At 37.3% G+C, this 23,094-nt stretch overlaps 6 protein-coding genes across 8 annotated transcripts; 3 read left to right on the forward strand and 3 right to left on the reverse strand.

The window, feature by feature from the left end:
- Positions 1–811: 811 nt before the first annotated feature.
- LOC102623329 (hypothetical protein) lies at positions 812–1,908 on the reverse strand. 2 transcript variants are annotated; one of them, XM_006473994.4, is made up of 2 exons: positions 1,214–1,908; positions 812–1,110 (listed from the first exon to the last, which is right to left on the reverse strand). In XM_006473994.4, exons 1-2 carry the CDS (start codon positions 1,450–1,452, stop codon positions 984–986), a joined length of 366 nt encoding a protein of 121 aa, XP_006474057.2. In that variant the 5' UTR covers positions 1,453–1,908; the 3' UTR covers positions 812–983. The 2 variants fall into 2 exon arrangements, with proteins under 2 accessions (XP_006474057.2, XP_006474056.2); XM_006473993.4 differs by having other exon boundaries at positions 812–1,116; positions 1,214–1,750.
- Positions 1,909–5,551: 3,643 nt separating this feature from the next.
- On the forward strand, positions 5,552–8,404 carry LOC102623054 (nuclear pore complex protein NUP43). The gene is made up of 5 exons (XM_006473992.4): positions 5,552–6,239; positions 6,560–6,629; positions 7,372–7,600; positions 7,793–7,866; positions 7,960–8,404. Exons 1-5 carry the CDS (start codon positions 5,635–5,637, stop codon positions 8,011–8,013), a joined length of 1,032 nt encoding a protein of 343 aa, XP_006474055.3. The 5' UTR covers positions 5,552–5,634; the 3' UTR covers positions 8,014–8,404.
- A 308-nt stretch (positions 8,405–8,712) lies between these two features.
- On the forward strand, positions 8,713–11,461 carry LOC102622751 (50S ribosomal protein L35, chloroplastic). Its single transcript, XM_006473991.4, has 3 exons — positions 8,713–9,085; positions 9,200–9,316; positions 11,193–11,461. Exons 1-3 carry the CDS (start codon positions 8,825–8,827, stop codon positions 11,268–11,270), a joined length of 456 nt encoding a protein of 151 aa, XP_006474054.2. The 5' UTR covers positions 8,713–8,824; the 3' UTR covers positions 11,271–11,461.
- Positions 11,462–13,446: 1,985 nt separating this feature from the next.
- LOC102622246 (hypothetical protein) lies at positions 13,447–16,882 on the forward strand. Of its 2 annotated transcripts, none has more exons than XM_006473990.4 (6): positions 13,447–13,832; positions 14,030–14,299; positions 14,393–14,566; positions 14,652–14,758; positions 15,269–15,588; positions 16,010–16,882. In XM_006473990.4, exons 1-6 carry the CDS (start codon positions 13,671–13,673, stop codon positions 16,609–16,611), a joined length of 1,635 nt encoding a protein of 544 aa, XP_006474053.2. In that variant the 5' UTR covers positions 13,447–13,670; the 3' UTR covers positions 16,612–16,882. The 2 variants fall into 2 exon arrangements, with proteins under 2 accessions (XP_006474053.2, XP_006474052.2); XM_006473989.4 differs by having other exon boundaries at positions 13,450–13,832; positions 15,986–16,882.
- Positions 16,883–17,154: 272 nt separating this feature from the next.
- LOC102626092 (uncharacterized) lies at positions 17,155–18,812 on the reverse strand. The gene is made up of 3 exons (XM_006474550.4): positions 18,592–18,812; positions 17,861–18,481; positions 17,155–17,541 (listed from the first exon to the last, which is right to left on the reverse strand). Exons 1-3 carry the CDS (start codon positions 18,671–18,673, stop codon positions 17,279–17,281), a joined length of 966 nt encoding a protein of 321 aa, XP_006474613.2. The 5' UTR covers positions 18,674–18,812; the 3' UTR covers positions 17,155–17,278.
- Positions 18,813–19,449: 637 nt separating this feature from the next.
- LOC102621469 (pentatricopeptide repeat-containing protein At4g30700) lies at positions 19,450–22,971 on the reverse strand. Its single transcript, XM_006473986.4, has 2 exons — positions 19,988–22,971; positions 19,450–19,878 (listed from the first exon to the last, which is right to left on the reverse strand). The coding sequence occupies exon 1, from the start codon at positions 22,618–22,620 to the stop codon at positions 20,266–20,268; it is 2,355 nt and encodes a 784-aa protein (XP_006474049.2). The 5' UTR covers positions 22,621–22,971; the 3' UTR covers positions 19,450–19,878; positions 19,988–20,265.
- Between the last annotated feature and the right edge of the window lie 123 nt (positions 22,972–23,094).

A 23,094-nucleotide genomic window follows, 5' to 3' on the forward strand; every position in this document is an offset into this window, starting at 1 on the left:
GGAAAGAATGGAATGCCTTATTTGGACTCTTGTTTGATGGGTTATTGTCTTCTGTGACAAGGTCCAGAATATTTGAGTGGTTGTTAATAATTGTGACTGCCATACCCGTAATCAGCGGCGAAATTAAGAGTTTTAATTTATTTAAAAAATCTTGGAAACGTACACTTCTTTTACTTTCGATTATCTTTGGGTTGTGTTAATAATACCCTTACAAAGTTAGGATCTAAAATTTTCTGTATTAATATTTTATAACGTATTATGAAATTAGACTTGTTTGAATTATTTTTATCCTACGTGTGCAATTCTATTATTTTCATATCAGCTATGTTCTTGTGAGATGTATCTAGAACTTGTTTTCTTGAGTGCTTCTCTTTTTTATCATCTTTGATACGACTGAAAATGAAAATGCACCTACTGTGTCTATTGATATAGCCAAAAAAATTTCCTTCAGTTTTTTTTCTACTTTGTTTTACAGGTAAAAAAAAAAAAAAAAAGAGGTTTAGTATATGAATTGAATGCCTTATATATATGGAATGTAACTCTGGTAGCCGAAAAAGTTTTTGCAATATTGCAGCTTTTGGTGTTGAGGAGCGTATTCTTGAGATTGATTCTTTCTTTTAACCCTTTTTCTGCCTACTTCTCAAGTCTAACATTTTAGGGTGGCTTTGAATCAAAATTGATAGAACCATCTTCTAAGTTGAGAAGCACTTTTGGACCGGTGCTTTTATTTTTTCTGCTTCTAGCTGAATTTTTGTTAAGCTAGCAAACGTGAGGTCACAATTTGATTGTCAGTACATTATCCAACTGAGCGTTGGTCCACTTGTTTAAGCATTCCATTACAGAACAGAAGCCAATATTAATATTATTCTTCGTACATTTTACTGTTCAATTCATCTTCTAGACTGCTAAATCATATATCAATCCAATCACAAAATAATATTAAATCAAAAAAAAAAAAGAAAAATCCCAGTTGAGAAATATGCTCAAGCCTGTGACTCCTCGTAAAAAGAAAATATAAAGAAGATACAGAGAGGAACAACTCCAAAAGCTGCAACTTTTAGCAAGGCTTCAGTTTCTTCTGAAATCACTCCAATTCTTGACCAATCTCCACTGTACCTACACGTCATCAAATTCTTCAAACTTAAAACAATGATCTATCAATGACATAAGATGAAGAAAAAAGAAAGAAAAAGAAGAAAGATTATTTACGTACCCGGCATCAAAGAATCCTAATCCAAGAACTGCAACAGCAGCTCTGGAGAGAATTAAATTTGAAACCTTGATTGGAAATATTGGTTTCTCGTTCTGCTGTTGGGCGCTTGAAGTTTCAGGGAGGTCTTTCTTTTTGGCTAATGTGATGAAGGATTTGCAATTGCTGCCAACAGCATGCTTCTTTACGGGAAGATAAGGAGTTAAGTTTCTGAAGGAAAAGCACTTTTCCGTGACCAGCATTTCTCAAGGGCTGTTATCTTATCCGTTCATTCATCCTATGATGCACAATAGACCCGATATGTTAACTGACTTCCTCATATCAGGAGGGTACAATGGTAATTTTCTCTTTTTAGTACATATTAATTAATGGAGAACTTCTTGTGAAGAGGCCAGGCAGGGTGGTATGTGGGATTGGGTAATTTTTAAAAACCTCCCCTGAGGTTCGAGGCTGTTGCAAGTAGATGGCCAAAATCGTTTTATTTGTAAAAGACCCCCTACGTTTTTGTTCCGTTTGGTTGCCGTTTGGCTAGTTAGGGGCGTTATTGACATTTTGCAAAACACAGAGGAAGTCGTCCGACGGACTCGCTGCAATCGTTGACCATTTTCAAGTAGCGGATAAAAGTAATATCCGCATCTTCTTCAACTGGTATTGCGCGTGCAACATAAAGAACCAACACCAACTACTGATTTGTTAATTGGGCATGCAACTGAGATTATTTTTAAAACAATAATTAGAAGATATTGGCAGTTCCAAGTATCTTCCAAGGAAATTGCAAAGTTACAATAAATGAAAAAAGTTTTTGATGGGTGGGTTATAGGGGAAACAAAAAAAATTATAAGCATCTTTTGGGTTTGAAAATTCTGGACGGTTTTTGTACAAATGAAAATTATTTGAACTGCATGCAACTTCCAGGAATCTTCGTGCAATATTGCAGCAACTGTAAGTTATTATCGTGACAATGAATTTGAGAAATGAGAATCACAGGTAAACTTTAGTTTTCTCCGCGGAATAATTAAAAAAGTAAACGTCTGTAATGACAATCAATCCGTCATTCTCATATCATTTATATCATTTATGGAAAAAACTTCCCTTAGGCGTAAAAATTCCGTTACTTATAACATGTTTAAATGCCGTAAATAAAATTCCATTAATGAATGACGATTTCATATTTATTGTGGTTGCAAAAGTAGCAGTAAAGATTATTTGATTTTTCACACTTCACGGTCATAGTTAGAGTTATACTATTATTCTGTGCAAAACTTGTTCATAGTTTAATCGAACATTCATTCTTTCCTTTGAATTAATTATGCAAACTAACGAGTCATATTTAAAAAAGGAAAAACTTAAAAATGAAACTGAGGGCATCTGGCCGAGTTCGAAAATAATACAGAGCTCGCTAGGATTAATTATTAATATTCTCGGAAAAAAAGAAAACTATTATTGTGTAGAAATTCTACTCGGGAATCATGATTGTAGTTCATTCTTGTATTCATGTTAGATAACATGGTACAAAGAGAAGTTGCTGAAATTGGCTGTCAGTTTTTTTGTTGATTTTGATGCCTTATTGTTGAAGTTTTAATAAATTTGTGTTTTCTATTCATTATGGTTGAATTTAAACAATCTTCCTTGCACTCTAGAGGAATCCCATTATAATGAATAAAGTTGAAAACTGCTCTTATGTTCTTGGCACTTCTTTGAAATTTAGTTGTAATTCGCAACTCATTGTTGAAAAAAAAAACCAAATCGGAATTCCCTTGGTACCAGGTACCAGTAGTTGGTGTTGGTTCCGATAGACCCAAATCGGAATTCCCTTGGTCTCCGGCAAGAAGAAGTAGATGAAGAATGACATCACCAGCACGAAGAACGCGAAGAAAAGGAACAAGCCAAACTTGAGGTGGCACAGCATGTTCAAGAACACTTGCGCAACCAAGAATGTGAACAACATGTTGACAGAAACATTCACACTCTGTGCCGCTGATCTTATTTCGAGAGGGAAGATTTCACTAGGCACCAACCATCCAAGACCAGGCAAATCCATGTTGCGGCTGATCTCCACAGCACCAAACGCTGTCTCGTAGAACTGAACAGAGCCAGTAGCCTTCTATGCTTCCACAAGCAACTGCGGCTTCATCCCCATGAAGTTGGTCGAGGTAGCAGGAGCAACCATTTTCACTAGTGTAGTTCAGAACACCAGCCATTGAGAGTTTGGGGGTCTAGACAAAGGGAAGAAGATGCGGATATTACTTTTATCCGCTACTTGAAAATGGTCAACGATTGCAGCGAGTCCGTCGGACCACTTCCTCTGTGTTTTGCAAAATGTCAATAACGCCCCTAACTAGCCAAACGGCAACCAAACGGAACAAAAACGTAGGGGGTCTTTTACAAATAAAATGATTTTGGCCATCTTCTTGCAACAGTCTCGAACCTCAGGGGAGGTTTTTAAAAATTACCCATGTGGGATTTTAAGCGACGGCCTTTTAGTTTGCTCAGAGGCAAATTCGTATCTATTTGCACAAAAGAATCTGCAGTACAAATTCAAATGTTGCTCAGGGGACCAAGAATCTAATGATCACTTCTTTCTTTTTTTATTAATAATTTATATTTGAATTTATGTAACTGAATCAACAAACCGCTTGTTTCTTAAAAATCTCGTTACAATTTGCATTCTAATAATAAACGTAAAATCTGTACTCCGGATGTAAATTTATGTAAAATTTTTGGCAACATCTTTAAAAAAAAAAAGGAGCTGCTGGCCAAGAATGGGTGGAATCCACCGAACTCTTGAGAAGCGCCATTCCAGGAGATTAATTGAGTTGGTTGTTTAAAGAAACAAACGGTTTATCTGTTCAGTTAAATGCCACAAAAGCCTGAGAAAACTTGCATTCTAATAATACAATGCGAAGCTCACATCCGGAGTACAAGTTGTAATGAGTGTTCTAATAAAATTTACGTAAAATTTTACCTAACAAACCGCATGGCCACTGAATAAACGCCACAAAAGTTTCAAACGCTAGCTTTCCATTGCATGTAGATCTCGTTTGGGATTGAGATACTGTAATTTTTAAACTATAATAGTTGTGGAAAAAAAAAATTATCAAACAAAAATTAATAATATTTAATAAATAAAAATTTTAACAAAATTATTAAAAATATAATAAATTTTTTATTATACAAGTAAAAAATTATATCAATAAAGCTTACAAGCTACAACCGTTAATGTTTACCAAACATTTTAGTGTTGTACCTTTTAAAATACAGCTACCCAATCTCAATCCCAAATACACTCGTAGTCTTGTAAATTAACAGTGCTTGCTCTGTTTTCTTAGCCTAAGATTGCTTAAATAATTGCTCTTGCTTTGTTAATTTTTTGACAGTCTACACCGTTGAATTCCCTGAATGACTCAATAATTACTGGAATAAAATCTGTTGATAGCAAGTACTTCCATATTAGAATTTTCGGTTGCCACCATTTGAAGCTGAGAAACTTTAGAATCACAGCACACGATCAAGGATAGTCCCAATACAGATGGAATTCGCATTGGAAGGTCAAATGGTGTGAAAATAATACACTCAGTGATAGCCACCGGGGATGACTGGGTCTCTCTTGGTCACGGCAGTAAAAACATTTTTAGTTTCTGATGTTTTCTGTGGACTGGGACACGGGATCAGTGTTGGTGGCCTTGGAAAATATCCAAAGGAGGAAGGTGTTGTTGGATTGACAGTGAGAAATTGCACTTCCACAGGTACCAAATGGCGTAAGAACTAAAACATGGCCTGATTCTCAAGCAGGCATCGCTTCCAATTTCACATTTTTGAAGACATTGTCATGACCAATGTGCAAAATCCCATTGTCTAATAAATGGAACATAAAGGTACACGAACATCACTCATTTGTTGAGGCTAATTATTAAGAGTTCGTTTCTATCCGCTTTCATACTCAAGAGGTTCCTTCGAGAGTGAAGATTAATTAGCAACGTGGTGAAGTTCAGGAACCTCCGAGCACCTCTTCCTCCGGTGCTGCTGTTAAGTCTTGTGTGTAGCCAAAAGATTCCTTGCAACAATGTTGTGATTGTGGACATAAATGTAATGTACAATGGCGTTACCAATGTTCCATTGTTTAAACCAATGCTTATTGGAAAACAAATCTCAGCCTCTTCCGTTCATGTCTTCGAACTATTCATCATGTGTACACATTTTTCTAAAACAATTCTTGTATAACAACAACATTACAAGTACATATAATTGTGCGGGTGACTATAGTTTGTGTAAATGCCATCGATGCATACTTTCCACTTAAACGAAATATTAATTGATAAAGTTCAGGGATATTAATGATATTTTACCTGATCACAAACTCCCTCTTAACCCGCGCGCTCTACTCTCTCATTCATCATCGCAAAACCCTTGAATCTACGCCATTAATGGCGATAACTGGAGTCCGGACGCCCCCCCAAGTCCACAGGTTCCCACAATCGAAGTACATCGACGCCGTCCGGTGGCTTCCGCCGCTCTCTCCGCTGTCCAAGCTCGCCGTTCTCGCTATCTACGACACCGACGCCGACAGCCCATCACTCGAAACCCACTCAATCTCATTACCAGCTTCCCTGACCCCACATTCCCAATGGACCCCACCTACCCGAATCTCCTCTCTTTCCACCTCCCACCAATCCCTCGTCGCTGCGTCAACCCTCTCCGGTTCTCTCCACGTTCTATCCTCGGCAATGCAAGTGTTGCTTTCAGTTGATGAGAATAGTGGGTTCCACGTGGGGCCCATTTCGGGAGTAGATTTGACGGGGAGCGATTGTGTGAGTGTTGGGGAAGATGGAAGAGTGAATTTGGTGAGTGTTATTGGCGGCGGTGAATTTAAGAGGGTTTATGATGGGAATGGACTGGTGGGTTTTAATTGTGTGAAGTGGGCGTCTCCGACTGAATTTGTTACCGGTGGCTTTGGCTATGGACTTCAGTGGTGGGATCTCAGGCGAGCAGGCAGCGGGGGCCCGGTTTTGCAATTCAAGGGGAATTTTGGGTGAGTAGTGATCTTTATGTGATCGTAAATTCTTATACATTGCTGTGGAATGGAATCATTGTTGTGTAGTGGAATTGTGGTTAGTGATTAGCTACTAAAGTAAAACCTGAATATTCAATGGCTTGTAAGTTTATTGTAGAAATTTGAGTAGTCTGTCATGCATGATTGCATCGATAGCTGAATGTTAGGTTACACGTACATTGGAGTAGAAATGCTTTCTTGACCTGTGCTTGGCGATTACTGTTTGCAACTTAAAATATGTTCTGTGGTTCTCATTATTTATTGTGGATAATGAACTGCTTGGGGTTGTATCTTTGCAGGTCTCAAGGAAAAGCCTCTGGAATGATACATTCTGTTGATATTCATCCATCACGAAAGCATACTTGTCTGGTAAGATGCTGCACGCTTCTTTAAATTCTAATATCTGAGAAGTTGGGTACACATCTAGTTGGTGTTATTGAAGCTTTTGACTTGGTTTCCTCCCTGTTTTGCTCATGTTATACCTTTATGACTTGGCATTTCAGTAGTTAGAATTTTGCTGCTAGTGTGCCTTTCTATTTCTGTTCTTACTTCTTAGCTTCTATATTGTTTAGTAAGCATCTGAGTGAAGTCAATAATGAAAAATGAGATATGCGGCATATGCCTTTTGGTCAACTATAGCCCTCTACCTTCATTCAAAAGCATTTGATGGCAGTTTTTTTCCTTAGTGCTTAGCTCTACTATGGCTGTGTTAGATTTAAACTAGTAATGTTTGTGGACTTGGTGTAACTCTGCTGTGTTTGGCTATTGGCTTCATGGTGAAGTAATAAATTATTGACTTTCTTATGTGACAGAACAATGGTTAAAGCTTGTGCCATATTGTATTAATTTAATTGTGAAATGAGGCTTGAATGATAACTTGATCTTCCTGATTGTAATCATAATTATTCATACAATTTATTTATTTATTTTTGAAACCATTCTGTGCAAAGCTTAATGGCTTGTGCTTTGGTGACACTGAAACTTTTATATAGATTATGAATCACTTTGCAGTCTATAAAACTTGGATTAGCTTTCTTATTGTGGCAAACCATGTGAGGTAACACTGTTTGCATGAATTTTAAGTTTAGTTCTAATTTTCTTCAACTCGTAGGCTGGAGGCTCTTCTGGTACGGTATTTGCATGGGATCTTCGATGGCAGCAGCAATCAATTGTTCTTTCTGGTGTTGGAACAGGAGAGGCTGTAACTCATTCATTATCTGAGAGTGAGGTTTGGGAGGTTCAATATGACTGCCATACAAAGTCCTCAAACATTTCATCCTCACGAGTTTTACCTGCCATGTTCTGCTCAGAAGATGGGATCCTTGCTGTGGTTGAACAAGGTATGAATTTCTTGCTTCAGTGATTGTAGATTGCCAACTATCACTCACTCCTTAGCTCTCATTCTTATATGGAAGTTATGCTTTTCGCGTTTCATTATTAGAAAGTGTTAATGATCTGTAGAGAACAAGGAATACTACAGAGATTTATATTTTATACAGTGACTGATCATGTATGAATGTTCAACTACATAGGCGAAGAACCCTTCGAACTTCTGGCTGAACCATGTGCAATCAACAGCTTTGACATCGACCCACAGAACCCCTCGGTAAGTAATGAGTAGGAACCATATCAGACTTGGCGTTGCATTATGGGAATCTAATAAATGAACATTTTGATGGGTATGCGTATTGTCATGCAGGATGTCATATGTAGTTTGGAGTGGGAATCAATAGCAATCGTGTCAAGACCATGATCTGCAGAAGCTTGGAGTCCAAAAGGGTTTAAAGTTCAGCCAGAAATCTTGTTAATCTTTGTTTCTTCTAAACTGTTAGTTAACAAGCAAAGAACTTCACCCACCACTTGGTACCGGTGCCATTGAAGTACTGCATCACAGTCACAGCTGCCGATGATGAATGGAGCAAGTTACTGCAAGTTACTGCTATTTTCTTAAAAGAAAACAAAAATATGGTGTTAAACTGTTAATTACCCTTTTCAGAATGTATAATGAGAAGCAGTGTGATTAATGGACGATTAGCAGGATGACAAGGAAAGATTTTGTTTTGTGATCTTACAAATGTAAGAGCAAGCAATTGCCCTGATGGGTAAAATTGAATGAATCAGTTGTGTGCTTATAGTTGTTTAGACGATTTCTGACCTTTTGTGAAACTCCCAGCAGTTGTAATTAGCTTTTGAGTAAATCATTCCGCATGATACTGATAATACTCATATAGAAATTTGTCCTCCTTTTTCATTAAATAATTTGATTTATATATGTATATAAATAAAGGATGACGCAGTACTACGACTGTAATGGGTAATTTTAGGGACAAAAAATAAAATGAGAAGAAAAAAAAAATAGAAAACATTGCTGGCGCATTGCGTTTGATGAATGTGCAATGTCCTCAATCGTAAATTTCAGAAAAGATAGAGGCCTCCGTTTCTTTCTTCAATTGCTCTTTATCCACAAATCACCATTCATCAGTCGTTACTCCACGTAACACCAATTCATCTTCTTCTTCTTCTTCAATATCCTTGGCAGAAGATAAAACGAAACGAAAGAAAACATGGCTTCGATGATATCTTTCAATTTAAAATTTTGCCCACTATGCCCTTCTTCTTCTTCAGTGAGAGCCTCTCGTGGCTCATCACTCCGACTGGCTCTATCCAACAAGCTTAACAACTCGCTCAGACTCAATTCAAGCTACAGCATTTCCGCCTCTCCTTTACTCTTCCGTCATAACAACTTACCCACAACAGTTACTCAAAATAGGCCTCAAACGGTCACTGTTTTTGCCGCAAAAGGTTACAAAATGAAAACCCACAAGGTCATTTTTCTTTCTCTTTGGTTTTAACTTGTGAGGGTAGTGAATGGGGTATTGAATGAATTTGGTATATTGTAACAAGATATTAACTTTGTTTTGGTTTTTTTGGGTTTTTAGGCATCCGCGAAGAGGTTTAGGGTGACTGGTAAAGGAAAAATATTGAGGAGGAGAGCTGGAAAGCAGCATTTATTAGCTAAGAAAAACACTAAGAGAAAATTACGCCTCTCTAAAATGGTCAGCTTTCCTTAAACTCTCTTGATTGTAGGTGTTTATTTATTTTTCATTTATTTATTATCTTTCTTTTTTTTCCCAAGAACAACAAAATAACGTGTTGAGTGATATTGCAATGTAAATGTGTTGTATTTATCCGTCTATTGTGCTATTGTATGAATTGATTGAACAATCATCAGTGGAACATTCACTAAAGGGAAGAATTTGTGTTGTGAATTATGAAGCTGTTCTGGTAGAAGGAAAACAAATACAGATTAATTAGTGTTCAATTTGTTGAGGAAGATTGAGTTATAGGCTCCAAGATAAGAATAAGAGATGGTGTAATGTGTCACGTGAGTTGTGCCAATTGATTTGATGAATATATCACGCGAAAATAGTGCTTCAATGTCTGAAAGTATCAAATCAGCTGGAGAAATTGATTTGTTTCGCCCAAAGGTACACTATCAAAGATGAATGGGCAAAATAGCTTATCATTAAATGGGAGCTTGGTAATGTAACATCTGTTATACTATTGAATCACTTGATAGGTAGAGAATTTGGACTGTGGGTAGCATGGGCATATGTAATTGTTGTAGGGAGTGATTAAAATGCTTTCTGAAAGTTGATTAATTGAGTGTGGGCGCATGGAGAAGACAATATTGGAGATCATAGGAGTTCCGGTTCTTATAGTTATTTGTCTTGATGGAGATGGTTTCTCCTTCTCTTTGCTCCTCAAAGTTCAGGATTAATAGAAATTGGAGTGACTGTACAGACTGAAAATTTTTGATATTCTGGATCTTTCGATTCTTAATGTTTTATTTCCTTCATCAGAATGATTGAACAGAATTTAGTGAATAGTTAGTCAAAGTCTTTTCCCGGAATTATCTTCTCTTAGTTCTGCTGGCAACTCATTGGTCCCCAAAAGAGTATACATTTTTTTCAAAATGTAGTTGTACTATGCATTCTTGCTATCTCACTCCTAAGAAAAGATAAAGAACGTCAAAAATTGACTTCTGATTTGTATTTATTTGCCTCTGATTAGAAATTCTGGGGGTTTCTTAAACAATGATGAGTAGCTCTTCAACGGTTGTCTGGTCAAGGTTTCAATGCCTGAAGTGTTGATGATAGTGTGTTTTATGTGGCCTGGAGTGTGGTTTTAATGGATGGTTCTTGAGTAGGGGCAAACATGTAACATTAGCTTCACAAAAGAAGTTTAGATTTTTCCATTTGGCTTTTTAATGTTTTCATGTGGGAAAAAATTGATGGGTCAGTCCTTATTTACTTACGGCTTGTCTGTTTGCTATTCAGCTTTCTGTTGCCTTTGATAAGAAATCTGGAGTGGTAATTTGTATGAACAATTTGTCCTAGAGACTGAATATTACTCTTTTCTTTAGCTCTGTCTACATTTTGTGGGGAGCTTGGGAGAATATTCCTGAGGTTCCTTTTGCTGTAGCTCTTACTATTTTTTTCACTTAAATCAAGTAATACGAACATCACAACAGATTGTTTTATTTATTGATATCTCAATAAGAGATGGTGGAACAACTTGGATGAGTTCGTATGGATGCGGCTGAGCTCACAGGCTGATGAAGACATCACCATCCAACCACCCATTTCATTTATATAAGAAGATAATATAAAATGATTTAAGTGAAATTCAGCTGATTGAAAATGTAATCTGAGAAATGCATTTAGACATGCAAAGTAATTATGGTAGACTCATTTACTTGACATTGAGTACTCTTAATTATATTGTTGTTTGACTTGAGATGGAATGCAACTTTCTGGGTGGCTTCGATGTTTATATCACAGCAACCAGTCATATTTCTTTCAAGTAAGAATTATAGCAATCTCATAGATCTAGCTCTCTGACGTCACTTTAATTTTTTGTTGTGAACAGCACGAGGTTAGCCGAAGTGACTACGACAATGTTATAGGTTGCTTGCCATATCTCAAGGTTAACAGGCAAGCAAAGTAGAAGTGATTTTCACAGTTTGCAGACGACCTATGTAATTTCCGTTTGCCTGACAGCCTGAATTTCTCACATTTTGTTTGTTTGCTAACAACGAAGTGCTAGCAATTGTTTTATTTACCCTAATTGATCATTTTGGCTCTTATTTTGCTGATGTTTCCACCACAAAGCTCAAAATCAAGCAAAGTTCACTAGTACAGTATGCTTGTTGGTGTTGGTTGTCAAGGCTAGCGGGTGGGTGCTTTTAATAAAATCTCTTAATAATCTTTGATAACTGATGATATAACTTCAACTATTGGGTCATTTTCGGCGGCATGATTACGCCGGTGATAATATATTTAAGTCTTGTGCTTATGAACAAAAGTGTCCATCATGTGGATCCAAGATAAGGCAAAAATTAATTAACATGAGCAAGTAGCCATCCGTTTGACTTCGGAGAGTGAGATCAAATACTATATAATCCCGCGTAATCTAAATGCTACAAAAAAAAAAAAAAAAAGAGTACTAACAGAGGATCTAACTGTCCATATCAATCACCATCTTCCTTTCATCATCAATTTGATGTAATCGGATGATGATGATACTATTTAGGATCTAAACGATTTTGATGATAGTTGTATCGATCCCATTGGTCAATCCGACTTTGTGCATTTTGACATGTGTGTGGGGTACTAATATTTCTTATAAAACAGCAATCCCAGTTCTATTAGAGACTTCACGCTTTGCCTACAACTTAGGGATGTCTTTTCAACATATTATGGGTAAATACGTCTCTGAATATGGAAAGTTTTCTTTTAAAAATATAAAGAGGAATGCCTAAATAGGTAAAAATCCGACAAATAGACCACAGGACTAATAAGAGAAAACTTACCTTACATTTTACATCGTTTAAAGTTTAAACTGTTTTATTTTTGGTGTGTTATGAATTTTGAACTTAAAGTGGACTAAGTTTAGAGTTTTTCTAGTATTATGGTTACGTTTTTAAAGAATTTGATAAACACTTATTTTTGTAATTTGGAGTCAAAGTTACTTTTATTAGGGGTGGGCGCATTTGGGTTCGGATTATCCAGATCAAACTTCGAGTTAATTAGATTGGAAAAAAAGTTATTCAAACTCAATTAAACTTGTAATTCGACGCAATCTGATTGAATAAATTCTTATCTGATCAGGTTGAGGGATTCATCTACATCCGATCTGAACATGAAATTTTCGAGTCAGGTTAGGTCATATTGTTATTAAATTATTATTTAAATGTCATATTTTACTTATATGATGAATTTATATTTCACAGCTATAGTTTTTATTTTTTTTCCACAATAAGTGTCTCTTGAGTGCCAAATTACCTTAACAACATAACAAACCTTTGCAATAATGTTATAGATTCAATAGTTGAATCTCAATTTAAATCTCAAAAATTATATATTATTTATTTATTAAATAATAAATTTCATAATTTGTAAAATTAATATTTTATTATTTAATAATTAAAAGAATCATGACAGACATCTTTATTTTTTTAATCCCAAATTAAATATGTCAATAAAAACTTGTGTTGACAATCAATTATAAAAATTCTTAATATTACTTGGGTGACCTTTCATGTGCAGTACAGTGTATTCCTACTTGAGAAAATGAACACATGTCAAATTGTGAGATTTCGAGATCCAATACTCGAATTCCTTGTTACAATGAAATAGGATAACGACAAAATCTTCACATTCAAATCGCATGATTACCTCAGAGTAAATAATTAAGAAAGTTCCTTAAAAAAAATAATAATGATTTAAGGGAAAAAAAAATGCGGCTCAGTTCATGATTACCAAATACAGCCGCCCTTACCCAAAACTTTCTTTTCACGGCATCCAATTCAACAGTCCACGTGTCAAGTCGAAGAACCATTTTTGTCGATCTACTGCAGGATCCTGCGCCACGTATCAGACCAAGCCAACGACCGCCGGCTGCATAACGGCTGCCCGTGGCCCCCACATATATCCATTAACTCGTACGATATGTGTGCATAAAACACGTGCTCTATCGACGTCATTCTCGAAATTACCAAAATCTCCCACCGCTCGGATGCCATTAAAATCCTGTTGTTTTGGGGTTATTTTAGTCATTACGTACGCAAACGCGGGATTTTGCACCTGCTCGCCGTCATATTAACACCGTTAAAGGTCTCTCTCGTTGTCTCAGAAAATTAGGAAAAAAAATTGGAAAAATATAAAGTTGAAGAAGTTAGGGTTTGAGAATCTGCCGATTATATCTGCGATCAATCTTATTTATATCACTTAAAAAAAAAAATCGTATTTTCTCAAATTTCAATATTTGTTGGTAAAGAAAAATCCGACTTTCCGTAAATTTCGGTTCTGTGTTTGGCGCGAGAGAAAATTTCGACAAATCTTTTTGATGGTTCAGTTGATGAAATCAGGGAATCCGAAACCAGATCCTGAGACGACGTCGTGTCGGGAGAAGGTGCCGGTGAAATTAGAGATCGTTGAAGACTCGTTAGATGAAGAACACGGTCCTCTCAATAAGCGATCTAAGCCATCTTCAACTCTTCAACAACAGGTATGTTTGATTCCCGAGAAAGATTGGGAAAATAAAAGAAATTAATGAAAAATTAAAATATTGGCCATAAAAATGTGAACGTTGTTTAGTTTCAATGTGGCTCTGTATTAGTTTGACCCGGTGATTATGTTATGGTTATTATCAATATGTAATTCATATTTTTTTTTATTGTGTTATTGCTGGTGATTATTTTTCAGGCATGGAGCGCTTGGAATGATAATGATTCGTTTCCAATTCCCCCATCTCAATACAACCCTCTTGATGAGCCTAGTCCTTTGGGTCTGCGGCTGAGGAAGAGCCCATCGTTGTTGGATTTGATTCAAATGAGGCTTTCCCAAGGAACTGAGAATGGTACTGCTACTGCAGTAAAGAAGGAGAGTAAAGCCACTGCTGGTTCTTCTGGTAGTACGGACAAGCTTAAGGCTTCTAATTTTCCTGCTTCAATTCTGAGAATCGGGCGTTGGGAGGTGATTACTACAAGTTTTGGTTTAGTTGTGTCTTTTTAATTGATTTTTTTGCACGTTAATAAGTTACTAAATTTTTTTTTGTTTGTGTGGCAGTACAAATCGAGATATGAAGGTGATTTAGTGGCTAAGTGTTACTTTGCAAAGCATAAGCTTGTTTGGGAAGTTCTTGAAGGTGGTCTCAAGAGCAAAGTAGAGATTCAATGGTCAGATATTATGGCTCTGAAGGCAAGCTGTCCTGATGATGGACCTGGGACCTTGAATGTTGTGGTAATGTTATCAACTGATTGTACAGATTTTGTTTTTGTGTTCCATGGTATAAATTGATTTATTGGTAGTCTGTTTCGTACTGCAGCTTGCTAGACAGCCCCTTTTCTTTAGGGAGACTAATCCGCAGCCTAGGAAGCACACTTTATGGCAGGCTACTGCAGATTTTACTGATGGGCAGGCTAGCATACACAGGTTAGATACTTGTTCCTTAATTGGTGATTTTTCTACCTTAGCATTGATCAGATGATTTTATGAACTTTTGAGGCTGAAGTTTTCTTTGTTGGGTATTATGAGTGAGTTATGCTTCTTCTTATCAATTAAACTTGGGATTTTTTTTTTTGGTTTAATTTATTTGAGGGGTACTGAATACATCCATTTTGTGTATAGATCGTGATCAATGTACCTAGGGTAGCGACATTCCATCTTTGAAGCTTGGACTACCATTTGTTTCCCCATAATTATATTTATTATCAAGGATTTCAGCATAGTTTGTGTGCCTTTTTTTTTTTTTTTGATAGGGTTCGTGTGCCTTTTTAGTTGAGAAGATGAGCCCTCTTTGAATACATTGGTTATCCAAAATCATTTTGTCAGACTTAAGGACTTACACATTCCTTTTCTACTACGCATTCTTTTTGAATGAGATGTTCATACATGTTTTATTAGGCTGAAAACTGATGAAAATTTTAATATTGTGATCTGTAGGCAACATTTTCTGCAGTGTCCGCAAGGGCTGTTGAACAAACATTTTGAAAAGCTTATCCAATGTGATATGCGTTTGAACTTCTTAAGCCGACAGCCAGAAAAAAATTTGGAGTCACCATACTTTGAACCAAGGTCTTCTATCTGTGAGGATGCGGAAGAATTTAAAGGTGATCAACTGGAGAGAAAAGGTCCATCTTTCTCAGGTTTTCAGAATCTAGCATCACCAGCAGCTTATTCATCTTCCTTAGAAATTGAAAAAGGGGAACCTTCTGGTATTGGATCGGAACAAATGTCTCGGGAAGCCCCCTCTCCCAGCTCAGGTACAAGAACAATATGTTCTCTCAGTTCTGAAGTTCTAATGTTCTATCCTTTCTTTGCTAAGTTTTTATTGTTACAGTTTTTTTTTATTGAAATATACTGGGAAAAAAAATCTCGTACTTGTGATGACGTTATAACTTGTGATAGCCCTGGATTTGTGAAGCACTGCATTCTCGGGCAAGCCATTGTTCTCACTAATTTCTCTAGCTTTTAAGTAACTGTTGAATTTCTTGTGGAATGTTGTCACTGCTAAATATTTATTGAATGCTCGAATTCTGGTATCATGTGATCTCAAGATCTTGGTTATGAAACCATAATTCTTGTAGGCTCTTATTACATTTATCATTGCACATTCTAGTTATTTTCTCAATGTGTCACTGATTTCCCTTCTAATACTAGTGATGGACAATCGTGCAATTGAAGGGAGTGGAATTGGTGAAGTAAACTCAAAGGCACCAAGGAATTGGGACAAGATTAAAGTTCCAGGGCTTCACCCTTCTATGTCTATGAGTGATCTTATGAACCACATCGGAAATTGTATATCAGAACAGATGACCTCTGGAAACCAACCCCTGTCTGAGGAAGGATCAGACTACCGTAAGTTCTTGGACATTGCTCAGTGCCTCTTCAGTGACACTCAAGCAGCAGCAGATGATGGTGTTGATGATGAAAAATTCCTTATGTCAAGAGTCAATTCTCTTTATTGCCTTCTGCAGATGGATCAACCAGATGTAGGCCAAAACTCTCAAGTTATTGGGGAAACTTCTGACGGAAGACCTGATGATGTAAATGGAAAGAGTGTGCAGCTGAACACTATGGAATCAACGCATGATAACAAAATGAGAGATAATATTAAACCTTCCGAAGGGGATAATGCTAAGGATGTCTCTGGGAGCAAGCCCACAACAGGCATGTCAAGGAAAGACTCATTTGGGGAGTTGCTGCTTCATCTCCCCAGAATCACATCTCTTCCAAAATTCTTGTTTAACATATCAGAAGAAGATGGTGACTCTCAAGCTAGATAGTTAGCTCTCTTTGTTAAAAGAGTACCAAGGATTAAGCCTCTTTGCTCTTGTGGATTTGAAAAGATTGCTGGTGTTTAATATTATCTGAATATCAATCGGAACAGATGCTAGCCTTGGGGTCTAGATGGATTCAGAAATTTGGTTTGATGAAGAATCCTGCTAGAATATCCCATGTAAAAAAACGAAGTAGGTGTTGGTAGCTTCAGCGTTTGCTTGGTATCTTGTAAAACAACCTCTTATTATAACTTGTAAGTAAAGTAAATTTAATCTCGATCCTAGCAAGTTTACTTTTGGTCAGTAAATTAGATCTCCATCTGCTGATAGGCCTTCTTCCAGGTGCCATGTTATTCATGCACAAGCATCAGTTGATTTTCATTTTTTTTTTAAGGGTATTTTGTGTCTTGGGTATATTACAATTTTGTGAAAATGATTTTACCGGGGTTTGCTTTGGCAGAAACCCATTAACCACATTAAAAATTCAGTAGTCAGGTAATGACAGCCCCGTTGTACACAACGAAAATTGAATGAAAATATCATAGTGTGTATTCTTGAATGAAAATTGAATAACCCTTGCAATTGGATTAAACAATATCAAAGCTTTTATCATTCAAACGGACTATGTTCTGATTGCCCTATTAATTGAATGATGGGGGGTGCGGGAGGAGATCTAGCACAAGCTGGCACATATAAAGCACAAAGGATCTCTGGAAAACTCTTCTGGTGTGGCTGAGAGCAAGCATTGTTCATGAAAGGCATGACCGCATGCAAGAACAGCAACCTCTGGAAGTCTAGCGAACACTTGATATTCATATTCTTCGTGTTCATAATCATCTTCTGCTTCCTCTTCGATTGGTCCATATGCTAGATCAATATCACATAAACAACATCTCTGTGTCTGTTCTAATGCTTCCTCCTCAGATTCTTCGAAACCTGCATTTGGCAAAGCATTATTATTCACATTATACGTAGCCTTGTTGGAGCATTTTAAAGCCTTGTCCAAGACTAACATTCTATCAAAGCCAAGTCTTGAGTCTGGAATCTTGATTCCTTATACAAGACCTATTCGTCAAAATTGGTTATGATACCATGCTCTTCATGTTTCACAGTAACTCATAAGTCGAATTTCTTTGACTCAGTGTTGAGTTACTATGAACCAGTGGCACTTACAGAACCTAAGCAAAGTCCTTATCTTTTAGATAATAACAGTCAAATAAGAACGGAGCAAACAACGCGAAACCTTGGAACTTACCATCCCAAAAGATATGAAATCGGGGAGGAGAGGTGGAAGTGGGATTTCCCTTTTTTGAGGGTTTGTTAGTATGATTCTTGGGGCCTGGTTTTGGGGTAACTTTCTCAGCTTGCTGCTTCTTCTTCACAGATTGCCGAGTGATTTCCTCCTTTCCTTTGATGAGAGCCTTTTGGCTTGTTGACGGTCCCGTATTTGTATGATCCTCATTCTTCTTAAACAAATGTGCAGAATTTTGCAAATTATTTTCACGTTGTGAATGTGAATCCCGGCCCTGGCCAGCTCTGCCAGCAAGTGGTAGCTTTGGTTGATCTTTATCAAATTGTTGAATCTTCGCCTTTCCCTTCAGATTCTTTTGGCTTGCAGATAATCTTGGACGATCCTCCTTCTTCTTAATCGTACATGCAGAATTTTTAACCATTTTCGAAATACTTCCACTTTGTGAATCCTGAGCGGGATTGCCTGAAAGCAGCCGCTTAAACGACTCTTTCGAAGATTGTTGAATCCTCTCCGTTCCCTTGGAAACCTGCAGGCAAGTTGATGCTGCTCTTGTGTGATCCCCATTCTTATTTACTAAAACCGTAGGATTTTCGACGTTTTCTGAACGATTCTGAACATGATTGTCTGAAGCAAGCATTAGCAACAGCATTAACGAAAGAAGATTTGTTATTGAAAATAGATAAAACACTGAAACAATTAACAAAAGGGATGATTTTGTATGCAAATAATTTTACCCGCATTATCAGAACCCCGCTGTAACCCAGAAGGGTTTTGTTTTCTCGTCACAGTCTTAGCGTGGCTACATCTTGAACCCATGTGGCACGAAAATTCAGCAGACGACAAGCAAGGAAAGGCAGCAAAGGGGGGTATGTGTATATTTATAGAGACGAAATAAAATTATAATAAATTGAAGCAGAAACCAAATTTAGTACGGAAACAATAAAAAAAATCAAGTCCGAATTAGAAACTAATTACAGTAACACCGTATCCATATGTATAGGACTTGTACAAAAAGTTAAAGTTATATATCTGTGGAACTTATAGGGCAAAATTATGTTGTAACAGTGGTACCGTATCACTGTTGAAATCAGCCATTGAATTTATAATTATACAAATGTATTAGCTAGATAATGCCTGAAAACAACAGTAATACTGTACTATTGTTGCAACATAGCTGGATCCGAACTTATAAAAACGCGCCCAATGTTGTTCGGGACTTTTTTGCTTATTTTGTAAACAATGGTGTTATGCTATGCTTGTAATTAGACAAACCTTTAAGGATTTAACCAAAGCAAAACTTGAAATAATAGAACTATTTCGTATTTTCCTTTTTGTTAATTAAGTTTTATATTTAAATAAAATATAGGCTTATAGGGGACATAACTACTTTATAATTATAATTGAGTCGTCAGCCATCACCACTATACAAAAATTGATTGAGTCAATGTTCAATTGTATGACTTACTTATTCAGATATGTCTGGTTATCACGTCAAAGACCTGGGAAAGTTCAAATTCTCAAATTTATATCAAATTCGAATCGGTTGTCTAGCTAATAATATAGGCATAAAAGGAAAACTGACACTCCATAAATATAAAGAAGAGTAACGATATGCTTAGAAAAGTTGGAATACAAAGAATATATCTCAATCTATCCTTCTTATCAAATTCCAGTGTAATTCTGGTAAAAGAAAACAAAAAATCTCTTTAATGAAGAGAAATAGAAACTCTCTTCAATCTTGGGCACGCCGAGAATTCTTTATCTGAATTAAAATGGTGAAAATAAATAAACAAATGAAGAATTTTGGGTGATATAACTGAAGTTCAGCAAGTTTTCACTTGCAAGATTTCCAGCCACTTAAGCAACATAGCCGGGATGAATTGATACTTCTTCAGGCCTGTTGGTGAGGAAAAGGATCCAGGCAAAAAGAATAGTGGTTTGGTAGGAGGTAAGAGTCATGATGAGTCATTGACCATGAACATTTTTCCTTGATGGCACCATCAAAGTCTGATGAGATTCCCCTGTATCAAACAAATGGATGCAGAACTTGTATCACATGCAGAAACCAAAGTTGCTTACATTTATCCTCCAGGGGAGGAAGAGACCAAACTGAGTAAACATAAGGCTTACCTTGTTAATTTTTTGGTTCTTGTGGCTGAGGTCCTGCCCTGTACAATTGATTAATTGGAAATACCATCAGCACACAACTTATTTGGACAAGCAGACGGGAATCATTTCTCTTCCAAGCGGAGGATCATTCACTCCTGTCGCCATGTAGGATGGGTTTCCTGTCTGGTTTCACTGGATAGTTGGTGACTCGAGGAAATTTGGACTCATTAAACAGCAGCTGTGCAGCAGACAAATTTGAAGGACCAACCAATGGCTACCTGGTATGCATTTGTGTCTTTTTACCAGTAGTCTCCACATGAACATACACCACCCTTGAAATGGTGGAATCTATTCGCATCCCTAACCACAATGACCCTCCCTGTAACCTTGGATATAAATTTAGTTGCTGTATGGCAGTCTAAACAAACACGGAGATTCTTAATAATCCTAATTTCAGTTCCAGGTTCAGTGGAGATAAGGCCAAATGCTATCGCCAACTTCTCACTGTGAACCTTCATCATTAGCTCCTTCTCTTCCTCCTCCACGTCATGCAAAGCTGTGACGGTCTCTGTCTGAAATCCGGCCTCTCTCATCTTTCCATTTAACTTCTCTAGCATTGCATAGATTGCAGTTGACTGGGGATGCAGCTGATCACCTGATGTGAAGACATGTGGGGTACCACCAACCTCAATTAGAGTGCACCCAGGAGCCTTTGCAAGCTTTCTCTTCTTAAATACTTGTCGAACTGTTGCGGCCTGTACATAGTCTCTATCAGCCGAATAAATATTTGAGAGTAAGACATGATATCCTACATTTTCTGGGTCTAATTCAAATAGTTTTTCAGATGCCACACGGGCTAGGTTTGTGTCTTTATGAATCATGCAAGCACCAAGCAATGCACCCCATACAGCAGGGCCTGGCTCTACAGCCAATCCCTTTATAAATTCCAAGGCCTTCTCTAATTGTCCAGCGCGACCAAGGATGTCTACCATGCAGGCATAATGCTCGGCTAAGGGCTTAAGTCCATGATCGTGAATCATGGATTGGAATATTTCATCTCCTTCTCTCACCAAGCCAGCATGACTGCAAGCATACAAAACAGAAAGAAAAGTAACCCCAGAAGGCCGAATGCCAGAATGCAACATTTCTGAAAAAAGCTGTAGTGCTTCCAGTCCATGTCCATGGAGGCCATAACCAGAAATCATGGTGTTCCAAGTTACCTCAGACTTATGTGGCATCAAGTCAAATAAGTCTCGAGCCTCTACAATGTTTCCACACTTTGCATACATGTCAATTAGAGCAGTTGACACATATATATTAGACTCAAAATTCCTGCTCTTAACTAACTCATGTACCCATTTACCAAGACTTATCGCTCCAAGTTGAGCACAAGCAGAAAGAATGCTACTGACTGTTACAGGATTTGGTGCGACTTTAGAGGCCTGCATTTCCTGGAAAAGAGAAATTGCCTCCTCTGTTAACCCATTTTGGGTATAACCAGCTATCATGGCATTCCAAGAAGCCAAACTTTTCTCTGATGACTCATCAAATAGCTTCCTTGCGGCTTCCATTTCATTTAATCTACTATAAACAGTACTTAGAGCAGTTAAAACAGAAGAATTTGAAACAATACCAGATTTCAGACAGAAATTATGTATACAATTAGTGAGATGTAAATGTCCAAAAGGATAAAACACAGGAATCAACCCCACAATCGTACTTGAATTAACTCTCTCTGCTGAAGCAAGCAACTGTCTAAACAGTCTCAACGAAGATTCGGTCTTACCATTACAAGTATACCCAGATATCATTGCATTACAAGATATCAAGTCTGGCCTAACAATATCTCTAAACAACAATTCCGCCCCCTCAACCTCTCCACATTTGGAGTAAAATGAAACCAATCCTGTCAGCACATAAACATGATCATGAAACCCTAACTTTAAACCCAAGCACTGTATCTCCATCCCCAATCTCAACTCTTGCACCTCTGCTACAGCTGGCAGCACAGCAGCCACACTTGTCGAATCCAACCAGGTCCCACCATTCCTAACCATGTCCCCAAAAACCCAAATCGAATCCTGAAAGCAACAATTTTTCATCAACCCAGAAATCATAGAATTCCACAAAACCGTATCTTTCTCAGGCATTTTATCAAACACCTTGCGTGCAGACTTGACCCAGGAAAACTTAAAGTACAGATCAACTAAAGCAGCCCCAACAAACAAATCAGATCCATAACCACTGACAATCGCATGTCCATGCAACAGAACACCTATACTACGATCACAGCAAGCCGAAGCTGCGGATAATACGAATGAGTAAGTAAAGTTATCTGGGGTAAGAGCAGTGTTTTTTCTCAAATGGGTATAAAAACAAATCGATGATTTAGGCATTTCATTATTGGAGAAGCCGCGAATGATGACGTTGAAGAGAAAGAGGTCTGGTTTAGGGATGGAGAAGAAGAGGGCACGCGCGTAGCACGTGGCTTTGAAGTCTGAGAGTCTGTGGGCGAGTTTTGTGACTGTTGACAGATCGTTTTGGAAGCCGTGGATGATGATTTGGGCGTGCGTTTGAGTGAGTTGTGACTGTGTTTTGGCGCCTTTTAGAAGACTCAAGAACAGGTTTCTGCTTTGTGGGGTTTTCATAGACATCTGGAATTGAAGCTCAAGTGTTTGTGAAAAAGACTGATTCGCGACAGATTCATATAAATTATAAAAAGTAAAAACGGCGGGAAATTGAGGTCACGTGTTTCCGCGCACGCGCGGCTGTTTTGGAGATGTTGATGACTTGATGTTATAGCTGAAGTCCCAGGCTCCTAGCAGAAATACGGTGTAGTTTCTGGATTCTTGCTGTTTGTTTACGTTAAAATCTGAACAAACTTATAATTTGTCTAAAATAATAAATAATACCTTCATGATGTATCTATTAAATAAAATGGCTAAGAAGGCTTCTGCGTAACATGTGACATATAATTTAATTAAACAAGCAATAATTGAACTGCTAATAAAAATTTTCTTCCTTTTTTCCTGAAGCTTTGCTTCTAAATTTGGATTCATTCAATCCTTTGCTCCCTTTTGCATTTTTCTTTTTCTGTTCATATGCGTGATACAAAAACTACGCCTAAA

Source organism: Citrus sinensis, chromosome 9, assembly GCF_022201045.2.
Source record: "Citrus sinensis cultivar Valencia sweet orange chromosome 9, DVS_A1.0, whole genome shotgun sequence".
Taxonomy (NCBI): domain Eukaryota; kingdom Viridiplantae; phylum Streptophyta; class Magnoliopsida; order Sapindales; family Rutaceae; genus Citrus; species Citrus sinensis.